A 23,478-nucleotide genomic window follows, 5' to 3' on the forward strand; every position below is an offset into this window, starting at 1 on the left:
AATAAAAATAATTACAAAGGATGTTCTTGAAAATTCAATGGAGGATTTTGATGTCATGGATGATGTCAAATGGTTCTAGATCTTTTCATAGTAGGTGAGATGAACTCTCTTTTAACGGAATACCCTTTTTCGGAGCTGCATTTGAACAAGATAAATTTCTCATTAGGATTTGGTGTAGAATTGTAGATCTAGAAGTCTAATTTCATATCGTTCGATAATCAACCAATTTGGAGCATCCTACCGTGAGATATGATGTTTCTTCTACAAATACTCTATTTCGTCACAGTACCATGTCTTGCAAAGATTAATTTATTTGACTTATCCTCTGAATCTTGAGATATGGTATCATGAACGTTGTAGGTAATGTCGTTGGGGTTATTCAAAAATTTGAATCACCTAATTTGGACTAGTCTATGAAAAGTTATGCTCAAAATACAGAAGCAATATCAATTTCGTCGAAAATTGAAATACCACATACAACGGTTTAGGGGTGTTACAGGAAGGAATACTCTCATTGAAGTCTTACATGCCTTAGAGTAAAGTTTAAAGAAAATAAACATAATTTGTATAATCAAAATACTTTAGGCATGAGAAAATATAATTATAATCAAAATAAATTAGGCATGAGAGAACATAATTATAATCAAAAATACTTGAAGCATGAGAGAACATAATATAATCAAAATACTTAAGACATGAGAGAAAATAATTATAATCAAAAAACTTTACGCATTAGAGAATATAATTATAATCAAAATACTTTAGAACATTTTGATTTGATGTTCATGAATATTTGTACGCTGGTTTGAGTAAAGATGTTGGCTTTTAATATTCATTGACAAAAAGAGTGATTTGAATTAATACTATATATGTATTTAAATAAGTTTTAAAAGAGCAAAAAAAATGAGTTTAAATAAATTTGATTCTTTGGATTAAATGATGTTTTGAGCCAGATGTTTTCATAAGATGAAAATGATGTTTTTAAAGTATAATGATTGATGAAAAAGTAATGAGATGAGTTTGATGCTTTAAATTAAAGTCCAATGAGACTAGATGATGAGGTTAATATAAGCACATATTTTGAGAGTAGTATTGAGCACCGAGTTGGGTAAGAGTTTAATTGACTCAAACCCCAGAATTACGTAGCCAGCGTAGGATGGAGGCTATGCCTTTTAAGTCCTAAAAAGAAGACTTTGATGATTGGATCCAAGATGATGATGTTCTTTACCCTGGCAAGGTATTGGATGGATGTGGCAACGACATCGCTTCGTTGTATCATTACTAGCTCATAAGTGATGGTTGTCGGTTAGAGAAACTCTCAAGTGAGTAAGCATTGCTTATTATTATTATTATTATTATTATTATTATTATTATTATTAAACTTGCATTACATATTGATGTTGAGATGATATTGAGTTCTGAGCCGAGTCTTATTGAGAGGAGTTTCTTGATATCTATCCTTACTTCCCAGCCATTTTACGTACTCGTACATTCTATGTACTGACGTCATTCGACCTGCATCATAAAAATAATGCAGATACATGTGTTAGAGATCCTCAACAGGCGCATCATTGAAGATCATTACTTTTGATCTATTTGGTGAGTCCTTCATGTAATTGGAGGAACTCTTTATCCTTTTATTATTGTTGAATATTATGTTTTTTTAGGTAGTCATGGACATGTCATTGGCACCGTCTGATAGTGTTAGAGGCTTCATAGACAGAGTTTCATAATGTAATTGGAGTAGTTCTCCTTTAAAACTACTTCTTCTAAGGATTATTTCTTTCATTTGATGTTGATGATGGCAAGCCCACATAAGTATTCTTATTTTCACTTAAATCTTCCGCTGATGAATGAATGAGTAATGAGACCAAGTGGTTCTCTCAGAGGCCAGAGATGGTTTTTGAGTACCGGCCATACCTAGGGTACCCTCTCAGGGCGTGATACAAAATGACCACACTTCACTGATAAAATACAAGCAAGGACTAAAATGCCCTTTTTAAAATTGAGTCAGACAAATGATTAGTCTTTACGAGTCATAAATGCTTCTACGACTTGTAGAAAGGACTCGTCCTATAGGGTATGAGAAAGACCCTGAGAACTTAGTCTCTGAAGTTCCTTTACGACTCATTCTTACGAGTTGTCATTCCCACTACGACTCATCCTATTGAGTCGTAGAGTAGGTACTAAGACTTGGTCATGTGCAGGAACTCATACTGCAATGACGACTATTTTCTATGAGTCATCTTCACCTCTATGAGTCGTGAACTGGCTCATAAACCATCTTCCTGATTTAATCAACTTCTCAACCTCAGTCTCCCCTTCTACGATTCAATCCTACGACTCACAATAGTTCCTACGAATCGTAGACCCACTAGTGATTTAGGGTTAGTCTAATTTTCTGAAATTTTTCCTTCGTTTGGAATTTCGGCTTACGGGGTCCTACAGTCGTAATTACTTATATTCATGTCTCACTTGTTAGCTAGCCGTGTGATCCTATCAGTACACCATTATCTTTGTGTACTGACACTGCACTTACTTTATTTTTATTGAGTAAAGAATATCTTTCGGCGGCTGCTGAGAGACCTTGATTAGAAGATTGTTGATCTATTCGAAGTTCAAAGGGTGAGCCAGATTCTTTCGGGCTACCATGAGCTCTTCCATGTCCTGATCCTTCATTCAAGACCTAACTTTCAGACATTGATTTAATTTATGACTTTTGGGGTATTCCCTTCCTTTAGACTTATTGCTCTTTAGAGTTTTAGTACATCGACTTTGTCACGATCCGAATCTGGGTGTGATGGCACTCGTCTTAATCTATTGAGATAAGTCAGATCAAAGCCCAATTAAAGCAGAAATAAAGAGGAAGCATTATAAGTAGATAGATATATACTAAAATGTGGAAGTCTTAATCATCTATAAAACCCCAAAGGATAGGTTGTCACACGTACAAGCCTCTAAAACATTAGAATTGAAATAAACATAAGTCTCAAAAATGTGTTTGTCTCTCAAATAGAACAAAGCATGAAAAAAGAGTGAGAGAGATCGCCGACGTCAACAACTACCTCTCAAATATCTCCAAAAGCCGCGGATGAAGAAAAGAGAATCTGGTCATTGTCCGGGCTCAGAACCTACAAAGTATAGATAGCAAGAGGTGAGTACCAAATAATACAGTGCTCAACAAGTAAAATAGTAAACACATGTAAAGCTAAATGAGTACTCCCGACACCTCATCCGAACCTCTATAACTACAACCTGCAAACAGAACAGCCCAATCTAACAGTCTAAATACAAATATGACTCATGTAACACGTAATTAAAGTATGTCTGCATAACTCAATAGATAGTATTAATGTCGCACGTATCTCAGTCTCAACTACTCACATAGTAAAGGCAAATACTCAAATAGTCAATCAATGTAATACAATGCAATACGATGAATGTCTAATGTGATGCTAAAAATAACAACCACTGCATGTGGCACATCCCATGTATGTAAAAATATAATAACTACGAAGTGTGTCACGTCCTTTGATGCAATAATATAACAACCACGATGTGTCACTCATCTTTCGATGCAATAATATAACAACCATGATATGTGGCACGCCCTCGAATACTCTTTATTTTCCTCTTCATTACACTCAGCCGGAACTATTTCACATTGATGAATTCATCAATTGGGACCTCAATAATATACATCAACCCAAATACAAATTAGAATATCCATGCAATCGAGGGGGAAAATGAAGTTCAATATCATATGCAATTCATATCAGAGATATCACAAAGTAAGCTTCACAACGAGACAACTAAGTCAAATAGATCAAATAGCCCGATTCATTAGATAATTTTCCTTTTACATATCTCTAAATGCTCAATTTCAAGTGTTTTCATGATTTGTGATCATCCAATACCAAATTCAATCAAATCACATAGCACTTAACAAGAATAAACATTTTACAAAGCTTACTAAGGTTTAGAGTTTCACTTGTCTCGATATCGCACCCAACTACTTCGGAACTTGAATCTTTCCTTTTCAACGATGCTCTGAATCTTAAGAATCTAAAAAAATATGAAATACCAATCAAATTACGGAGCTAACGACACCAAAATCATAGTTTTTGAAATTCGGGTCAAAACCGACCCAAAAACCCAATTCTAAAATCAAACACCAAATCTAAAAATTTCTATATGAAAATGTTCCTTGAGTTATTAGGAATCTATTGTCAAAAACCATTTTGAAAATGAATCCCAAATTAGGTTACAATTATTATTTAAAAGAATTTTTCATGTTCTTGAAGAAATCTCAAAGTTTGGGGTCCAAAATTCTCAATTCGAAATCAAAATCATGATGAAATAGATGGGTAACATAAATTCTTGGTTAAGAATACTTACACAATCATCAACACAAGAAAACCCATGTCAAAATTTGCCTATTCAAGCTCTCAAGGTCTAAAAATAAAGGAAAAGACTACACCCTTGCAGGCATTGCTTTCGCGAACCACGGATCACTTTCAGAGCTTTGCGATCATGACCCAGTGTTCTAAAGCGAGCCCCACAAAAATCCCCCCTTCGCGAAAGTGAAGGCCTCCACTAAAGTGGATGTCACGAAAGCGCTGGGGCTCTTGCAATCGTGACCACACCAGAACACGGCACACCTAAAATTTCACCAAGTCTCTGAATCAACCCTCGAGATTCTTTCAGAATTTTGTTCACACAAACCTTAGATGCTACCATACTAATTTTGACATTTTGGACTCAATGAAATCATCGAAATTTAAATTCGAGGTCTCCTTGATCCAAAAATCTAATAAGTCGCAACTAAGCTAACTTTTAACCTTAAAATATCAAAATAAACTCGGGGCTTTCAAAATTTTAACCAAGACCAGACCACTTCTAGACCTAAAATCGTCCCCCAAATCCAATGGAGTCAAGTTCCATTTCGAGCATAGGAACATCAAAAGTTGACCAAAGTCTAACATTGGCCTAAAATTCATCAAATTCTCAACTTAATATCACAAATCTTCGTTACAACTCCAATTTTGATTTCATAATCTCTGATACACCAAATTACACATTTTGGAGCTATTGGAATCGACGGAATTCCATTCTAAGAATCTAGCATCGATTGGTCCCAAGCAACAGTTTTGAACACTTGAAGCCTTTAAAACTCAAAAACTTCCAAAACTTGGGACAACTATCGGGAGGGGGTAAAAAAGTCATCTTATGAAAATTTTCAAAAATGACCTTTAGGGTCATTATAGACTTTCAGGTTCTCGGTGTTAATTTCCGCATCTTATGGGTTGTTGACTACATTTTCTGGGTTTATGGGAACTCAGACTTATTTTAAGTATTTAAACCTGCTTCAGCAACTTTAATTTGGTTTATCTCTTGCGATTACTGTTAGTTGGGCTGAATTAAGTGTTTCTCCCACGTGAGGGTTGGTATGGGTGTCAATCACGACGGCCAGGGTCGTGACAAACATATTGGGAAAAGTACAAACAATTTCATTCATGATACAACAAAGCCATTGTATATCCTGCTGATTTCTTTCCATATAGAACTTAAAAATATGACTTTTCATAATAGTTATGATTTTTCATGAACAAATGTGTCTGTTCAATTTAATATCTCTATATATTACAAAATATCCAACAGTAATTAATGTTAGTGTAAAATAAAAAATTTAATCTTTTCTTAATATGTTGAAAGTGATTTTTTTTATAAAATAATTGACAAGTAAAAGTGAACAAAATAATTTACTAATACATTTTTTTTTTTGGACAAATACAATGCACGTAAAGTGAACGGAACCGTAGAGGGAAGGGATAACTGATCTTCCACCTTATCCTTGTAGGGTGAGACAAAACTGGAACAAGAAAATCACACATTTATGTACCAAACAACAACAACAACAACAACAACAACAACAACCCAGTGAAATCCCACAACGTGGGGTCTGGGGAGGGTAGATGGTACATTTATGTACCAAACAACCATAGAGAAATTACAAATACTTCCTCCGCCTATTTTTACTTTTCTAATATAATATATTAAAAATAGTTATTCAATTTTACTTATTCAGTTTGGATAATTAAGAGATAGTTTAATATTTCGTGTCTATTTTATTTTTATTATATACTATTCATTTTTTTTAATATTTAGATGACTTATAATTAATAGAGGTGATATTGTAAAATTACTCCTTTATTTATTATTTTTTAAGGAGTGTGACAAGTCAAACACGGATAAGTAAAAATGGGCGGAGAGACTAAGAAATAATTAGGGGTGTGCATCGGTCAATTCGGTTTATCGATTTTCAATTTTTAAATACGTTAAATCAATAAGATATTTTTATTGATTTTTGGTTTATCGATTTTGATCCTTAACGGTTCGATTTTCGGTTTAACCAATAAGAAAATATTCATAAAAAATTTATATGACTTCTCCAACAATTTGACCCGACAAGACAATAACGTAACTTTACAGAATGTTTATAAAATAGATTCAAAAGTAACTAACATGAAAAGAACTATACAAGTGCAACACAAATAAAAGAACTAAGACAATAATGTGAATTGAAGACTAAAAGACAAATGTAGTAACCAATAAGGTATTGATATTAATATTTAATATTTATGCAGGGATAAAATATTAAAAAACCAATATCGAACCAATAACACGATAATTTCTTTTTATAAAATCATTAAAAACTCATTAAACCAATAACCCAATAACACTTTTTTCAATTAGATTTTTTCACACCCATAAAAACAATCAGTGAGCATATGTTAATTACTATGCTCCAACACAATTAATAAGCAACTAACAACTACTAACTCTAGAGAATTTTAAGTATGCCCGAACATGACGGGGCACAAGTGTGTACTACTTCATGCTAAATTTCTGTTTTGCACATTGCTAGCTAACTCATTAACTAATTAGTCAGTAAAGAGAGAACATAAATTTCTAAATGGACTAAATCACACTATCTTATAAATTAGTTAGGTATGATGGATATACGATGCGCATAATATAAGGACGCAAGATTACAATATTAATATGTGATTTTTGTAGGTTATTGTTAATTAGAGTCGATATTTTTGAACTATATGATTTTTATGGTATCTATAATTTATTGATGTCTATCATGTCTAAGTGTTTTTGAATTTTGATAGTTGTTATTGAGATATTTTTAAAGTATATTTTTAAAAAATCATTTACTAATATTGTTTCGGGAAGACTACAACATTTTGTAACTCTCTTGGATTACAGTAAAATAGTATTGATACTTATGGACTATATGATTTTTATGATTTCTGTAATGTATGTCAAAATATATCATGTCCGGAGTGTTTGAATTTTTTAATATTATTATTGGAAAAATATATATTTAAATATAATAATTAATGAAATCACTTAATTAAAAATCATATTAATAACAATTTTCTTAAGGAAAAGTGGTTTATGACAAAACCTTTACTGTTGAATCACTGGGAAAGACATCAGAATGTTGCATACGTTGATTGGTAGTTGGGTAATAATTTGATATTTGTCAATGCTATAAATTTGCCCATTTCCTGTACATTGAAAAAGCTTCCCATGGGAAAAATATTAAAAAATAAATTATAAGAGAATTTTAAATTTGAAAAAAAGGTAAGAATATATATTTAAAAAACAAGCGATTTATGCTGTGAATAGTGAATGCTATCATATTTTTCAAATATATTATGTCGTCATTTGTGCTTGTACTTATATATATATATATATTTATTAAAATTTTTATTTTAATAGTTATATATTAATTTTTAAAATAGTATACGATATGATTTTGAACATATACGCACAATGCACGTAAAGTGAACGGCAATGTAGAGAAAGGAACAAAACTGGAACAAGAAAATCACACATTTATATTTGTAATTCCTTGTTTTTATCTTGTTTTCGATATGTTTATTTTTATCTAATCTTTTATCTTGTTTTCCTCTCTTGAGCCGAGGGTTTTTCGGAAACAGTCGCCCTACCTTTCAAGATGAGGGTTAGATCTGCGTACATTCTACTCTCCCCAGACCCCATATGATGGGATTATACTGGGTTTGTTGTTGTTGTAAATAAACAATCAGTGAGGCTATTTTTAATTACTAGTAGTTGCACTTCAATGGTCTATACCCCAACACAATTTATAAGAAAAAAACAACTACTAACTCTTACATTTGTCGGTTTAATTTATTTGTCCACTATTTTAAAAATACATTATTTTTACTTGTAACTTTTATCATATAAAGAAAAAATAATTATTTTTTTTCATATTTTACTTTTATCATAATAAACCGAGGAAATAATTGACTAGACAATTTTGTCTTTGAAAGAAAAAATATATAAGAGTAAAAATCTAAGTATGGCCGTAAATGACGGGGCAGAAGTATGTATCACATAAGTTTCTGTTTTGCTCATTGCTAGCTAAGTCATGAACTAACGGGTCATTTGGGGTGATGGATAAGGAGAATTAATTTTAGGATAATTTTTAAGTGATATTTAATTCTTTATTTGGTTACAAAGGATGGATAATTTATTCCAGGATTAATAATTAATATTGAAATAAGTTAATACTAATTTCAAGATAATTTATCCTGAGATAAAGATGTAAAATAATAAAAATACTTTTTTAAACTTTCTTTTATACACCACTTTTACATTCATGTATATTTACATAATTTTTAAATACATTTATAATAACATTCATAACTTTAATTAATTTTTGTTTTTATGATAATATATTTTTCTATTAAAAAATTATATTTTATAAATACAATTTCTATTTATGAATATATTATAAGTTAAATTTATCTGTCTAATTCTTATGCTTATTTATATTTTAATTTCTCTTGAAACGTTCACTCCACTACTAAATTATATATTTTTAATTAAATAGTTTATTACTAATTTAAAACTTATATTTTATATATCAATTAAAATGTAGATAACTTTAAAATGTAGATAATTTTAATAACAAAATTTCTTTCACTTTAATAAACTTAAAATAAACAAGATGGAAGTTTTATTTTTAAGTTAAATAAGAAGAAAGTTATATTTTTAAGTTAAAAAAGATGAAAATTTTATTTTTAGGAATGAATACTTAAAGCTTGTAAAGAAATTGTAAAAAAAAAAAGTTAAATAAGATAGAGGGTATTTTCGTAAACAAACAACTTATTCTTAAAAATTATGTAATGAATATAACTTTGAATATGACCAACCAAACAAGTAATAAAAACTATTATCAAGATAATTAATTTCATCATAACTTATTTCAACATAACTTATCCAGCATAATTTATATCCAAAAGAAATGACCCTAAAAGTCAGAGAAGAAAATTCTAAGTGGCCTAAATGCTCCGACAAATTACTGAGAGACTTGGCTAGTTCCGTTAGTTTTTATTGACTATCGATGACACTATATTATAAATCCACAGCTTAAAAATATCTTTTATTTATAGTTTGATTAAAAATATTTTAATAGTTAACCTTTTAATTTAAAATATTTCTATAATTATTCAATAGGTTAAAAATATTTTTTTAAAAATAAATATATTATTTGAATACATTCTTTTCCTAATAATATTTTTTATTAGCAAATATTTATCCTACTTCAATTTTAAAAAAATAAAATTTAAAATATTTTTTATTTTATTATAATTATTTTTTAACGTTATCTAAATAAAAATTAATAATAAATTTACTATAATCTTATATATATGACGTATTATTCGTTAAAAGGGTACGATAATGAGATTAAGTATTTTCCTGTAAAGAAACAAAACAAGAAAATAGTTCTTTAATAGTAATATTTTTATTAGGAACACGATATGTTTATAAAGAAAAAATAAATAATATATTTATTTGAAAAATGGTATTTTTGACTTATTTAGTAACAATAAGGACATTTCTGGATCAAACTATCAACGACAAGAACATTTTAAAACCAAAATATTGACGACAAAGATAAATTTAAACCTAAGTATAGAAAGACATTTTTATTCGATTCACATAATTTAAGGACATTTATGAATTTTTTCCGAATTATAAATTAAATTAGTTATGTACGAATACTCAATGCGGGTAAGTATTTACCATTACTTCCACTTGAATCAAAAGACTTGCACCATATCATATAATTTAGGAAACTAAATATTAATGGAAATTACATTTACCTTTAAGAATTGAAATTTTATATACACATACATATAAATAAATGAACAATTTTCCGATATTAAAATTTTGTCTTATTATTTCTTTATTTGATGTACTTAGTTAAACAACACATGTAACCTAAGACTAATACATCAATTAAATTTTCTAATTCATGAACTAATAAACAATTCTCTTCTATAATAGGTTAAATTTAACAAATACAATTAATCCTATCGCATTCGCACCAATTTCTACACGCCTAAATAAAATTCTAGCTAGGAAACAAACTGCTTAGGAAAAATATGGAATAGTCATAACTAATCAGAAGCAATTAGTTAAACGTCAAAATTGTAATTGTGACATTGAACAAGTGAACAGGGAACAGAATAGCCAAACTTTCACTGTACTATTCAACACAAACAGTCAAAAATAGGAGTTCGGACCCAAAAAAGCGCGTTTTCGAAGTAAATAAACCAAAAAGGAAGTAATACACAACTAATTCTTGCTGTTAAGAAATAATTAAACAGATATTTTGATAAAGTAATTATAGATAAATTTTTATGATAATAAAAGTTTTAAGTAATACACATTGACGATATAAAAAGTATTTATATCATATTATCTCATTTAAAAAGTAATTTTGAATAGTTCTATTTCCTACCTTTTAAAATAAGTGATGTTTTTTGATTTTTTTATTTGTTTCAAAATAAATAGTATTTTACTGTTTTACGAAATGAAAAAGACATTAATCATGTTCTTTCAATTTTACTCTTATTTAAATAAAGAAAGTTTTTTCATAACCAAGAAATTGCTATAGAGCTACATCTTCTTTAAGGTATTGATTAAAGCTAAGCTAGTAAAAATATATTTTACTTTTTTTTAATTAGTAGTTCTCTTACGGGGTGTGCTCAAAGTTAGTGTCTGTTTGGTTTAACTTATTTTAAGTAGTTTATAAGCTGAAAATAGTTTATAAATTACTTTAGATAAACTAAGCCAAACAAACTCAATTGTTCTTTTGGGCTTATTTTAAGCACAAAATCGTTTTAAGTTGGTCAGTCAAATACTTTAAAAAACTGAAAACAACTTATAAACAACTTATAAGTCAATCCAAGCGAGCTCTTAAAATACCACTTATTTTGATATGGAGGGAGCACTATATATGTATATATAAATTAAATCTTATGTATATATAAATTAAATCTTAAAACTAATACTCGCTTTGTTTTATTTTGCGTGGCCTCTATATAAAAAATAAATACTATTTCATTTTATTTGTCTCTTTTAGAAAATCATATTACCCTTAATATTAAATTACATATTTATCAAATTTAAAATTCTTAAATATCATTAATAAATTAATTTAATAAAATACATATTTAATTTAAAAAATTAATAAATAAGTCGACCAAGTAATATGAAAAGGAGGGAATACTACTAATCTAGCTCTATTACAAGTTACACATGTAGCTCTATTACATGTGTCAGAAATCATTGCACAATCAGTTGAAAGTTAAATCCCTTTGACAGATCTATGTTTTTTTTCTCAATAGAAACCGAAAAGTGGAGAAGTATGAGTGCAAGAAAATTCACTTTTCAACAAATTAAAGCCTAAATGTGTGGAATTTATATAACCAAGACGGCCACTGATGGCGGAGTCTTTTGACCACTAACTACTTTCTTCTCTAATTAATTAATGTTGACACAGTCAATCGATCATACAACAATTCATACACATGTTCCCGCCGGAGGTAGTAGTAGTTTCTCAAATGCCACATTTTAAATTGATTTTATATCCTTCAATTTTGAGTGTGTATAAATAGATATATAAATTTAATTATATAAAATTAAATAAATAGGCACACACATATTACATGGACGTCATATGGGGCAATTCACATCCTACATTATATCCTATGTATAATAATATGTCATGTAGAATGCATGTTTACATGTAATATGCCACGTATTATGCCTTCTCAAATTGCATGGAGTTCTGCCTCTATAAATAGCCAGCGTTTCTTATCACTTCCATTAAGCAGTTCCAAGGAAACACAAAAAGAAAGAAACTTGCAAGGCAATAGAGTTATCGTCATGGCTTCGTTACATAGCTTGAAAACTTTAGTCATTGTTGCTCTTGCAGTTGCCTCCTTGATGCAATTCACCCTAGGTAAGTCATTTTTTTTTCTTAATAGATTTTAATTTCATCAGTGTAATTTAACATGTTACGATACCATATGCAGGGGACATTGCTTGCGAGAATTTGAACGAAGACTCTTGTGCATTCGCAATATCGAGCACGGGGAAGCGTTGTGTTTTAGAGAAACATCTTCGGAGGAGTGGTGAAGAAGTATATACATGCCGGACATCGGAAATTGAAGCTGATAAACTCAAGGATTGGATCGAAACCGATGAGTGCATTGAGGCCTGCGGTGTCGATAGAAATGCCCTCGGCATTTCTTCCGACGCTCTGCTCGAGTCTCGCTTTACCAACAAGCTCTGTTCCTCTGCTTGCTACAAGCACTGCCCCAACATTATTGATCTCTACTTCAATCTTGCTGCTGGTGAAGGTATTTACTCATCATGCATCTATAAAAATGATTTAATATTATATATAACGTGACATACATAAATTACACTAGCTAATAGTGAATTTTATTCATTTATTTTTTGGCCTTGCTTTGTGATTAATGGGTATGCCTTTGATTGGCCGTAGGTGTATATCTGCCCAAGCTGTGTGCAGAGCAAAAAGGAAAAGGACGCCGTGAAATGGCCGAGATCAGAAGCTCGGGACTCGTCGCACCTTCACCGGAATCAGGAGTCAAGCCCCTCAATTTCATGATTGCTCCAGCATTGCCTCCTCTCTAAATTCAATCAAGCTTAATAATTCAGCACTATATAAGTATACATTGGCTTTTAGTTACAAGTATTAAAATAAAATAAGGACTTTATAGCAGACATTTGTATCGTTTGTGTGGTTTGTTACATTTGAGGAGTACTAAAACAAGGCAGGTGGAGAAATGCATCAGAGATCTACAAAGCATTCCCCCTGCTCGGCCTATTTCCCTCTTTTTCTTATAGTAATGGAGTATTGATATGTTTGTTCGAATTGGGTACTTTATTGGTTCTGTTTCTATTTCCATTTGTGCAAACACTTAAGTCTTGTTGCTTTATTATAGTGGAAGCAAAGATTATATCAAAATCAAAATAAGCCTTTTGCATCTTCAAGGGAAGATTAATGACTACTCTAATAAATTAAACATTGTTCTTAATTAAAATGTTTGTTCAGGAATGGGAAATCTTACTAACAATCGGTTGACTATCTGAACACTCACTTAATTGGTAATGATTCGATTCTCCGCTTTTGGATTCCAAATGGTGGCACATTGTCTTTTTATCAAACAGGTAGAGTGCATTTCACTCTTAGTTATATCCGTCCATCTCCTAAACAATTGAGACATCGCTGTACCCTGCAAAATCCTCACATTCTTATTCCCAGATTAATTTGAAAACTGTGAGAAATTGAAATAGAATTTGACTCACTTGTTCCCATCGCAAGTAGGACAAACACATGGATTTACAAATACAGGATCATAAAGGGGTGACCACTTTATTTTACCATTTCCATGGCAAAGCTTACATTTATAAAATCCATTTCCTCTACAATACCAACAAAGCTTCCCAAACTTTTCCTGCCACACAAAATCAAAAAAGATGAGAAATCTGAAAATGGGTTTTGAAAAATATATATTACCCCCCAAATTATTTACCTTTTTAATTAAGGCTTTACGGCGAAGGACTGAAGTGGTGAGTGCAGAGATAGTGATAGCTCCACCAAGAAGAACAATGGAGCCTATTGCTAACGTGCGCACGAGTGGCGGAATCATTTAGCCCCTTCGTTTCTTCTTTGTATATCAAGAGCAGAAGGTTTTTAGTTTGTTCTGCACAGAAACAAAAAAGAAATTGTATCCGTTTGTTTGTTCTTTGTAAAAAATTCCCAAAATGTTGGGGGATCCATTTTTGGGCTTACCTTTTTAAAGAGTGGTTTTTTTTGTGCAAATTTTATTTATATTAATAAATAGTTATTCTTATTCAGAAGAATTTTATTAACTCAATTAATTAATTATTTAAATTTTTGTGAGAGTTCAATTTTCTACCTTATACCTCCTCTTTTTCCTTTTACCCTACTCCTATGTAATAAAAACAAAAAAAATTTCAAGAAGTTATTTTAGCTATTTTTGAATGCGACTATTTTCCAATTAAATAGCTATTCGTGAACTTTACTCCCGTTTACATCATTTACCCATGTTCCCTGGTCCTTTCTTCAAATCTTCAACTGAAGCTTTACTTTAGGATCATTTGAATATATTAGAATAAAAAATCTTCAATAGTTATTCATTTTTGAAAAATTACTTTGGAATATCTTTTTTTTTGTTTTATAATAGCACTCATTTTTCTTAAAATATATAAAAATATCCTTCTCTCTAATTGAGATGCCATGTCACATTGATTTTTTTAAAAAAATAATAAACATTTTTTCTTTTTTACAACGTGTTTTTTAACTTAGCTTTTATTGATAATTATGTGTTTTAACATTGAATGTGCACAAATAGATAATTAAATTTATATAAAATTAAAGAAGTAAATACACATATTCTACATGTGCATTTACATGACATTATATAAATTATTTTGAATGCATTTCATGCGAATTGATTAATTTATATTCTTAATTTAGTACTATCAAAAATTATGGAGGAACCATTAGTATTACTCATTCTTAATCAAAATTTTTAATTCGAGCTTTGAATATAATTATCATTTGATAGGAAGCGCTACCGAAATTTAAGAAATTATGCTAATCTCTTTCGCCGTGCGAATTCAGATTAGTACGTATATTGTTCATACATACACAATTGAGGGCATAGGACTGTTCTCAGTTGCTTTTCCTTAAGGCGTCAATGGACGTGATTCTTCACTAATTCAGTTGAACAGACAACATTGCAGATGGAGACAATGGCTCTAACATTGCAGCAAAACATTCCCATTACCATGAATTTCAGATCGGGAAATTCAAAGCAGAGTCGGGAAAACCCAAAAAGCCGCCGCACCAGTCTTCAAAAATCACGCCAAACCCAACTGGATTTCAATCAGCAAATCCCAACCAGAACCAAACTCGAAGCTCTTGAAACTGTCATCACTAAAATAGAAGTCACTGTGAAAAATGGCACTGATATATACGACCCGCAAATCTTTGCTTCCCTTTTAGAAACATGCTTTCAATTGCAGGCTATTGATCATGGTATCCGTGTTCATGAACTCATTCCCGAGAAACTTTTACGTAAAAATGTGGGCATTTCATCGAAGCTGATTAGACTTTACGCCTGCAGTGGACAAACTCAGAAGGCCCATCAACTGTTTGATAAAATGCCTAAGAGAAATGCCTCGGCATTTCCTTGGAATTCGATTATATCAGGATATGCTGAGAAGGGTTTGTTTGAAGATGCGTTAGCCATGTATTTCCAGATGGTGGAAGAGGGTGTGGAGCCTGATTGTTACACATTCCCTCGTGCATTGAAGGCTTGTGGAGGTATTGGGTTGATTCACGTAGGAGAAGAAGTTCATCGGCATGTGATTCGTCGTGGGTTTGGAAGTAATGGGTTTATTCTAAATGCACTTGTTGATATGTATTCAAAATGTGGTGATATTGTTAAGGCTCAAAAGCTCTTTGATCAAATTGGAACAAAGGATTTGGTTTCTTGGAATTCTATGCTCATTGGATACATGAGGCATGAGCTGATAAGTAAAGCGTTAAACCTGTTTCGTCTTATGATATGTGATGGAATAGAACCTGACTCTGTCTCTATATCAGCATTACTTGTGGCCAGATTACATCACTCAATTGGGAAACAAATTCATGGATGGGTTCTTCGTCGAGGGACTAATCAAGAATTGTCCATTGTTAACTCATTGGTTGATTTCTATGCAGACCAGAAAAATTTGAAGCAAGTGAGATGGTTGTTTGAACATATGCATGAACGGGATGTAGTATCATGGAATTCAGTCATTTCTGCTTACTATAAGCATCCTGAAGAAGCCCTATTGTACTTTGAGAAAATGGTGAAATCTGGTGACCTGCCGGACAGTGTCACATTTGTGTCGTTATTGTCGGCATGTGCCCATTTAGGGAAACTAGAGGACGCGGAGAGGCTGTTTAGAAATATGAAAGAGAGGTATGATATCAGTCCAAGGATGGAACATTATAGTTGTATGGTGAATCTATATGGGAGGTTAGGATTGATAGACAAAGCTTTTGATTTTGTTACGAAGAGAATGGAATTCGAAGCTGGACCAACAGTTTGGGGTGCATTGTTATATGCTTGCTACAGACATGGCAATGTTAAAATAGGAGAGGTAGCGGCGCAACATCTGTTCGAGTTGGAGCCAGATAATGACCACAATTTTGAGCTTTTGATGAAGATTTATAAGAATGCTGGTCTGATAAAGGATGTAGAGAGAATAAAGCTAATGATGATAGAACGAGGATTGGATACTTCGATACCATACCAAAGATGTTGAACTTTCTTAAAACGACATTTTGTCAATGATTTTGCGGATACACAATACTCCCTAGTGTATGTATTTCTTTACACTTTGCACCACATGCTTTGGTTTTCTTAATGATTTGCCTTCTTTATTGTGCTTATCTTCGTAAATTGAATCAATGAAAAGTTAGCCAAAAGTTTTACCATAATTATGCCCCAGTCATCCACAAGTTCGCCTATCACTTCAATAGAGAGACAAATGGGATTATAAAGACACAAAATGAGACTGGGCTTACAGAGGTAGAATTACATAAAGGATAGGGAACAAAATTATGGGTTAGTAGTACTCTCTTGTCATTACTGAATGTTTATGTATTGGCCAACATCTGGTATTGCAAGAAAGAAATAGCTAAAGAGCAACAATATCAATTCATCAATCAACTAGACTTCAGTCAAAAATAAAATTGGAATCAACATCAATATATGAATCCCAAGTAATAAGAAAAAATGGAACCCGCAGCAATATGCATACATTAGCTGCAGAAGGCAAGAACTACTCAAAAAGCTCCTTCTTAGGGAGATTGAGCTTTGGTTAGGATAACTCTCCTTAAGAGGTAAATCTTTTTTTTCACAATCATTTATGAGACTTGAGAAAAGACAATTAAATCTTGTTAAGTTACTTGATATTAGGATAGAACAGCAGAACAGTCAGCTGTGTAACTCTGAAGATAAAGAAAATATTCACAAGATTCATGTAATACTCTTTTCTTCCTGAAGATCAATTGCTACAGTTTTGTACACCTTATATTGATTTGCAGAATTCTAATTTTCATCAGGTATTTTGGAATAACTAATTTAAAAAGGAGCTGTTAAAAAGACTTGAATCGAAATCTCAGTTTCAATGGATGTAAGTTGATTCATGTGAGACCTGCTTAACCATAAGAACTCGTCTTCTTCTACCAATCCATGTTGTCTTCCATGGAGCATCACCTGAAACTACTATATAACCCGCATTTGTATACAATTGTCGAGCACCAAAATCATCCTCATAAGCCATTAGGACTAGATATTCAAAACTCCAAGATCTTGCAAGAACATCACAGGCCTTGAGCAAAGCAGTTGCAACTTTCTGCCTCCTGCAGTTGATCAACATTTTAGTCTGTCAATCAAATACCGTTTCACAGCAAAAGGCGCACATAACTCATCTGTGTATTCATTTAGAATAGGATAGCCATCTATGTTTGCGAGTATCCGATATGCCAAATTATATTTTATGAAAGAACTTCATTTCCTTAATCATCTTGCCAGTGTTTGGTTGAAAAGGTGGGATATAGGAATGGGGTTTTTCGGTTCAGTCACTTCAGTGACAATTTTTAAAAAAGGTGTATATTATGTAGTAGTAGAAAGAATTATATCATTTCTAGTGATGTTAGTTATATTCCCAGATCTGTTTAAGATGATTTTTTGACAATTTTTAACTGCTGATGATAATGAACATAAACAAAAAGTATTTTGTGCCATGTCAAAGAAAGTATCAATTCACTTTAATGGAGAAGTATTGAATCTTGGACCTGAATTTATTCAATACAGCGATCCCAGAAATATAGATATATTCTGTTGCTCCAGGAAGGTACTGAAGAACATCAGTATTTCTATACACTGTAGCATCAACAACTCCTACAAGATCCTGTTCTACCTCAGCAGTGTCACTTGAGGCCTCCGCAACTAAACATGCATACCTGTTTAGTCAAGAATTTCAGAAAGTTGAACTGAACTTAATTAATGACCATTCTCATTTTTAGTACAAGATAGCACTGATCTAGTTGGAGTAGTGTAACTATAGGTTGGTTGTCTATTCGGAATTTCGTATAAACACTAAATTAGTTTGAGCTTGATTAGAAATGAAGGAAACAATCATAACTCAATCACAATGCTCTTAGACTTTCTTGTTTGGGACCGAAGCATAGTTTAATACACTTAAATTTTCTTAACAATAAGGTAAAAATATACTCCACATAAAAGAAGAAGAAAATTCAAGCTTCATTCCCAAGTTTTGATTTTTACCTATCTGGTGGAGAATTCTTCAGTCTGTAAAGTAGTCCTGAAAGTACTTCAGCCTACATAATCATAATTCTCATTTTATTATGTGGAAAAAAATAACACTGATACATGAATCATAACAGATAGAACAGTGCTATTGGGATTATAGAATAAAACAGATAAAAAAATGCAGCCAAATTCATTTTGTAATAACAGAGATATGAAACTGAAAACAAATATATGATCTTCATTCTTCTTCTTATTTTCAAATTGCATGCCACCATCTGTTTTCTAGAAAGATGAACAACAATAACAAACTTAGTATAGTAAGAAAAGTGGGGTCTGGGAGGGTAGACGTAAAGATTCTGTTTTCGGAATATCCTCAACTCGAGTAACGAACATCATAGCACCTAACAGAACATTACAGAAGTAAAGAGGACATACAAAATTGAAGGAAAACATAACATACCAAAGAGGGGCAATAACCATAACCAACAAATGTGATAACTGAAGCATAGTAAATAAGTAGAAATAACAAAGGTCATAAGATAGGCCAAGTACGAGACAAATGCTACTACTCTGGTACAAAATAAGAATCGGGAAACAGACACAATGCATCAATCTATCCTGCTAACCTTGTATCCTAATCCGCAAATGGAAGGACAGAAAAATCAAGAATGGGGTTTGGGGAAGAACAAATTCTTGAAAAATGAAAACAGGTAGAAAAATAAAGAAGAGAAGGAGATGGGAGTTCATGAAATGCAGTAAAAAATATATAATCAAGAACCTGAAAGAATTGAAAGAAGAAGTGATTGAAGAATAGAAGAGGTTCATAAAATGCTTCAGCTTGAACAGCAGCGACATTCCTCATCTCTTGTTCAGTCTCAATCATTCTTCTCACTTTCCATCCATAATTTTCATTCAAAACACATTCTCCTCTTTGTTTTCCCACTTCTAATTCCCTTGAAACTGGAAAAGAACTGCTGCAACATTGTGGCATCTGCAATCTTTTTTTCCAATTACAAATTCCTCTGTTAAATGAAAGAGCTTCTAGGCCTCTGCATTTCCAAGAAACATCTTTCTTCAATCTTGTCTGAAAGTTCAGTTGCCACTGACATTGTGCCATTTTTTTCCACCTTCCTCTCACTGATTTCTCATCACAGTCAAAAGAGAAAGAGAAGAAAAACTTAGTATTATTGTAAATTGTGATTTTTGTGGTTAAATGTTTGTCTTCTTATTCTCTGTTGTCTCCTTTCACATACTTCAAATTTTCTTTTATTTTTGAGTCAGAATGTAACATAATGAAAACCTCTCTTTTATTTTTGGATGGTATGGTGAACGAATTGGATCGAGATTATAATATTGGTAATATATTCCGTGTAATATTAGGGATTTGAAGAAGTCAACGTGTACGCAGATTATACCTTCAGCTATATTTTTATTGATAGATGTTAGATGCATTGGATTAAAAATGAAACGGCTATAATATTAATTAACCAAATAAGTAAATTGAAATAATTTTGTAGTTTTAATCTTGAAGAAAAAAATTGTTAAGTTCTTCCATTCTCCGTTTAGTACCATCCAACTTCTATCTTTAAACCTTTTACTATACAAAATAAAAGTGAATGAGAATTACATGACAATTTTTTATTTATTTATCAATTAATTATATATTTTTTACGCATAAAGAGATTTTCACTTTGACAAATCTGGAAAAAATATTTTATTCTGATCAATTTATACTAGACCATAAAAGATAATTTCCAGTTAAGGGTTTGTGGCTATAGATCCACTAGTGGGTTCTACTTATAATGACAAAAATACAAGAACATTTTTGAATGGTTCTAACTTCATGACCCTTGTACCTGAAATTCATGTCCACTTGGATACCAATTAGCCTAACACGTGTCCTCCCTATGGTGCTATATATTGAGTTCTATCTAGGTCCCATTTGGTCGTAGATTTTGGAAGCACTTTGAGGCATTTTTTGGCACATACATGCTTGGTTATCTAATTTTGAATTTTGAAAATCATATTTTAAAATCTATTAAAAAGCTGTTTTGGGCCAAAAAATAAATTGTTGATCACCTTTTAATAAATTTTTTATAAAAAATTAGGAATGAGGATATTTGAGACGAAGTGGAAGTGACCTTCGTAGTGAAAGAGTTGAGAAAAATAAGACTAAGATGATTTGGACATGTGAAGAGCAGACAGACAGAGACACGAATCCAAATTTTGAAGATAGGAGGGCACCATAAAGGATGGCTCAAGGTAAGAGTTAAAAAATGAGTGGTTAAGAAAGAGGATATTTATAAAACAACCAAATTTGGGTTAAGAAAGGGCTGACTTTAAAGGCAAAAAAAATGCAGCCCTAGAAAGCTTTATTTATCAAAGTCCACAATTAAATATATGATCCTTTCTTATATTAACTATACTTGTATATATATACAAAATGTGCTGGGTCCGCCTCTGAGAGGAGATGTGTGGATTTTTCAAGTGAAGAGGTTGGATATAATAGGGCAAAGAAGAGGTAAAGTTAGGCCAAATAAGTATTGGAGACAGGTGATTGGACATAATATGACACATCTTCAGCGTACAGAGAATATTGTTAGGATCAAAAAATAATTAGGTGTCATGCGAAATCTAGTAAAGCAAATCTCAAAAGACAATGAGTAAGAAGACAAACGACACAAATATTTAATGTGGTTTGGTCAATCGACTTACATCTACAAAAGGAGATGAGCAATCTACTATAAATATGAGAGTACAAAATATCGAGAGAAATAACCTCACACAATTCACTCAAAATAAAAAGAGGTTCACAAAGTGTTAACGTAACACTTGTGTCTCGCCGTTTCTCTCCCTACACAAAACTCTCAAAGCCCCCTAGGACTACATTGTGAATGTTACTATGTTAGAAGAAATGAGCTTCTATTCATAAATCATAAACTTTTTCCTACCAGAAAAAAGACTAGCTAAATATGGAGATTTTGTGTTTTCCTTTTTGAAAAAGTAAAATCCAATTATACTAGAAAAGTCAGGGCAAAACCCAACAAATATGACTTCAGATAGAATGATATGAAAATCGCGGATTAAGGTAGAGAGTTGGTAAGTAGTCAAGAGTTGTTCTATTTCTAGCTTATGAATGTATTTGATTTGGGGGTAGTATGAAGCACTGTGTCGGTAGTAGCATTAGCCTATTCAGGTCATCTGAGGTTTATTGCTTTGTTATTCGTTGTCATGTTTGTCCACTTATTTTATTACTATTTTAATCTTCTTTAGTTAGGGTTTTTCGAAAATAATTTTTCTATTTTGGAGAGACGGTAATAAGTACAACTATAACGTATACTTTATTTTTTTCAAATTTTACTTTGTGAAATTTTATCGAATATATTATTATTATTACATGGCAAACTTTTATATATTTCATAAGAAGAAAAAAAAAACATCTGACCCCATATTCACACAAATGGTGCCAGAAACCCAGGTTTTGTTTATCTGATAGAGTTGCGTATGGCTGGACACGTCTTCAAAGTACGTAACATCATATTTTAGCTTTCTATTTCTTCTCTGTCAGTGCACATAATTAACACTTGTTCGACCAAGCTACCTAATTAGAGGCATAAATTAGAGTCTTAATCATATTATGGAGACATTACCATTTTTAAACAACACACTAACGTCACATTAAACTATCATAGTTAATAACAAATCAAAATGAAACATATACTACTCATAATTAAGTATAATTAAGTGATAAATATATACAAACAACACATGACATGTATGTAATTATTAGAAAAGTGCATATACACTAGCTGTGAACAAGTATGTGAGAACCAAATCTTTGTAACTACTAACTAGCATGAAAACATCTTTGGCCTTGCTTGAACAGAGAAAAAAATTCATAAAATTGCAAGTTTTGTCCTTTAAATGAGTTGATTTTTAATTTTTATCTTTTATAATAATAAAACTTATGCCTTATTAGGTATAATTTTTTTAGAAACTAAAATCATATTCAACCATAATTTGTGAATATTATAAGATAAAAATATAAATTACAATTCAATAAAAATAATTCTTATGAGAAACAATAGTTAAAGACCGAACACGAAATAGGATCAGAATATTTTTACTACATAACTAGACAAACAATGACAATTGTGTTGACAATAACGAAATTTGCCGACGAACCGCTGTTTTTACGTTGGACGGGCATTTCTTAATTACAAGTGTTATTATGGCGGAGCCCGTGATCGTTAACTGCTAATCTGTTAAGCTGCCATTTATAATCACTAATTAATTGAACGGTTGTTTTCTATTTACAACAATCGACAAAATTTGTGTCATTTTCTCTGTTAAGTACTCACTGCATGTCGGTCAATGAACAAATCTGATGTGTCAATTTTGTTGCAAGAGTCGTGTTCGGTGGCGGAGTCAAAATTTTGATTTAGAGGGTTCAAAATTTGAAGAAGTAGACACATGAACTTACTGAAGGGGGTTCGACATCTATTATATATACATAAAAAAAGATTACTTTTAATCATGTATAAATAATATAATTTTCTGTCGAATGGAATTCGAATGAACCCCTAAGCAATAGGTGGCTCCGCCTCTAAGCGTGTTCTCTCTTAAATAGTTTAAATTATTAAACAAAACATAATTGTATCCAAATGGCAGATAAATTTAGGATTTTAAATTTATG

The 23,478-nt window shown here is 31.5% G+C and overlaps 4 protein-coding genes across 4 annotated transcripts; 2 read left to right on the plus strand and 2 right to left on the minus strand.

The window, feature by feature from the left end:
* The first annotated feature begins 12,129 nt into the window (after positions 1 to 12,129).
* LOC129896757 (uncharacterized) lies at positions 12,130 to 13,297 on the plus strand. The gene is made up of 3 exons (XM_055972719.1): positions 12,130 to 12,358; positions 12,432 to 12,758; positions 12,905 to 13,297. The coding sequence occupies exons 1-3, from the start codon at positions 12,133 to 12,135 to the stop codon at positions 13,054 to 13,056; spliced, it is 705 nt and encodes a 234-aa protein (XP_055828694.1). The 5' UTR covers positions 12,130 to 12,132; the 3' UTR covers positions 13,057 to 13,297.
* A 114-nt stretch (positions 13,298 to 13,411) lies between these two features.
* Positions 13,412 to 14,224, minus strand: LOC129896758 (uncharacterized). Its single transcript, XM_055972720.1, has 3 exons — positions 13,959 to 14,224; positions 13,732 to 13,880; positions 13,412 to 13,658 (listed from the first exon to the last, which is right to left on the minus strand). Exons 1-3 carry the CDS (start codon positions 14,073 to 14,075, stop codon positions 13,616 to 13,618), a joined length of 309 nt encoding a protein of 102 aa, XP_055828695.1. The 5' UTR covers positions 14,076 to 14,224; the 3' UTR covers positions 13,412 to 13,615.
* Positions 14,225 to 15,007: 783 nt separating this feature from the next.
* LOC129895054 (pentatricopeptide repeat-containing protein At4g25270, chloroplastic) lies at positions 15,008 to 16,942 on the plus strand. The gene has a single exon (XM_055970686.1). It carries the CDS (start codon positions 15,196 to 15,198, stop codon positions 16,765 to 16,767), a length of 1,572 nt encoding a protein of 523 aa, XP_055826661.1. The 5' UTR covers positions 15,008 to 15,195; the 3' UTR covers positions 16,768 to 16,942.
* A 345-nt stretch (positions 16,943 to 17,287) lies between these two features.
* Positions 17,288 to 20,220, minus strand: LOC129896842 (uncharacterized). The gene is made up of 4 exons (XM_055972822.1): positions 19,561 to 20,220; positions 18,798 to 18,850; positions 18,305 to 18,472; positions 17,288 to 17,869 (listed from the first exon to the last, which is right to left on the minus strand). Exons 1-4 carry the CDS (start codon positions 19,897 to 19,899, stop codon positions 17,632 to 17,634), a joined length of 798 nt encoding a protein of 265 aa, XP_055828797.1. The 5' UTR covers positions 19,900 to 20,220; the 3' UTR covers positions 17,288 to 17,631.
* Between the last annotated feature and the right edge of the window lie 3,258 nt (positions 20,221 to 23,478).

The sequence above is a fragment of the Solanum dulcamara genome, chromosome 7 (genome assembly GCF_947179165.1).
Source record: "Solanum dulcamara chromosome 7, daSolDulc1.2, whole genome shotgun sequence".
Classification (NCBI taxonomy): Eukaryota; Viridiplantae; Streptophyta; class Magnoliopsida; order Solanales; family Solanaceae; genus Solanum; species Solanum dulcamara.

Excerpts from the sequence above, each read along its gene's own strand:
- LOC129895054 (XM_055970686.1), top strand. The coding sequence starts at position 15,196 with ATGGAGACAATGGCTCTAACATTGCAGCAAAACATTCCCATTACCATG.
- LOC129896757 (XM_055972719.1), top strand. The coding sequence starts at position 12,133 with ATGTTTACATGTAATATGCCACGTATTATGCCTTCTCAAATTGCATGG. Across the intron at positions 12,359-12,431 it reads CTTGATGCAATTCACCCTAG|GGGACATTGCTTGCGAGAAT; the intron begins GTAAGTCATTTT and ends TACCATATGCAG. Across the intron at positions 12,759-12,904 it reads CAATCTTGCTGCTGGTGAAG|GTGTATATCTGCCCAAGCTG; the intron begins GTATTTACTCAT and ends GATTGGCCGTAG.
- LOC129896758 (XM_055972720.1), bottom strand. The coding sequence starts at position 14,075 with ATGATTCCGCCACTCGTGCGCACGTTAGCAATAGGCTCCATTGTTCTT. Across the intron at positions 13,881-13,958 it reads GTAAAGCCTTAATTAAAAAG|GAAAAGTTTGGGAAGCTTTG; the intron begins GTAAATAATTTG and ends TTTGTGTGGCAG. Across the intron at positions 13,659-13,731 it reads CCTACTTGCGATGGGAACAA|GGTACAGCGATGTCTCAATT; the intron begins GTGAGTCAAATT and ends AGGATTTTGCAG.
- LOC129896842 (XM_055972822.1), bottom strand. The coding sequence starts at position 19,899 with ATGGCACAATGTCAGTGGCAACTGAACTTTCAGACAAGATTGAAGAAA. Across the intron at positions 18,851-19,560 it reads TCTTCTTTCAATTCTTTCAG|GCTGAAGTACTTTCAGGACT; the intron begins GTTCTTGATTAT and ends ATGATTATGTAG. Across the intron at positions 18,473-18,797 it reads AAGAATTCTCCACCAGATAG|GTATGCATGTTTAGTTGCGG; the intron begins GTAAAAATCAAA and ends TTGACTAAACAG.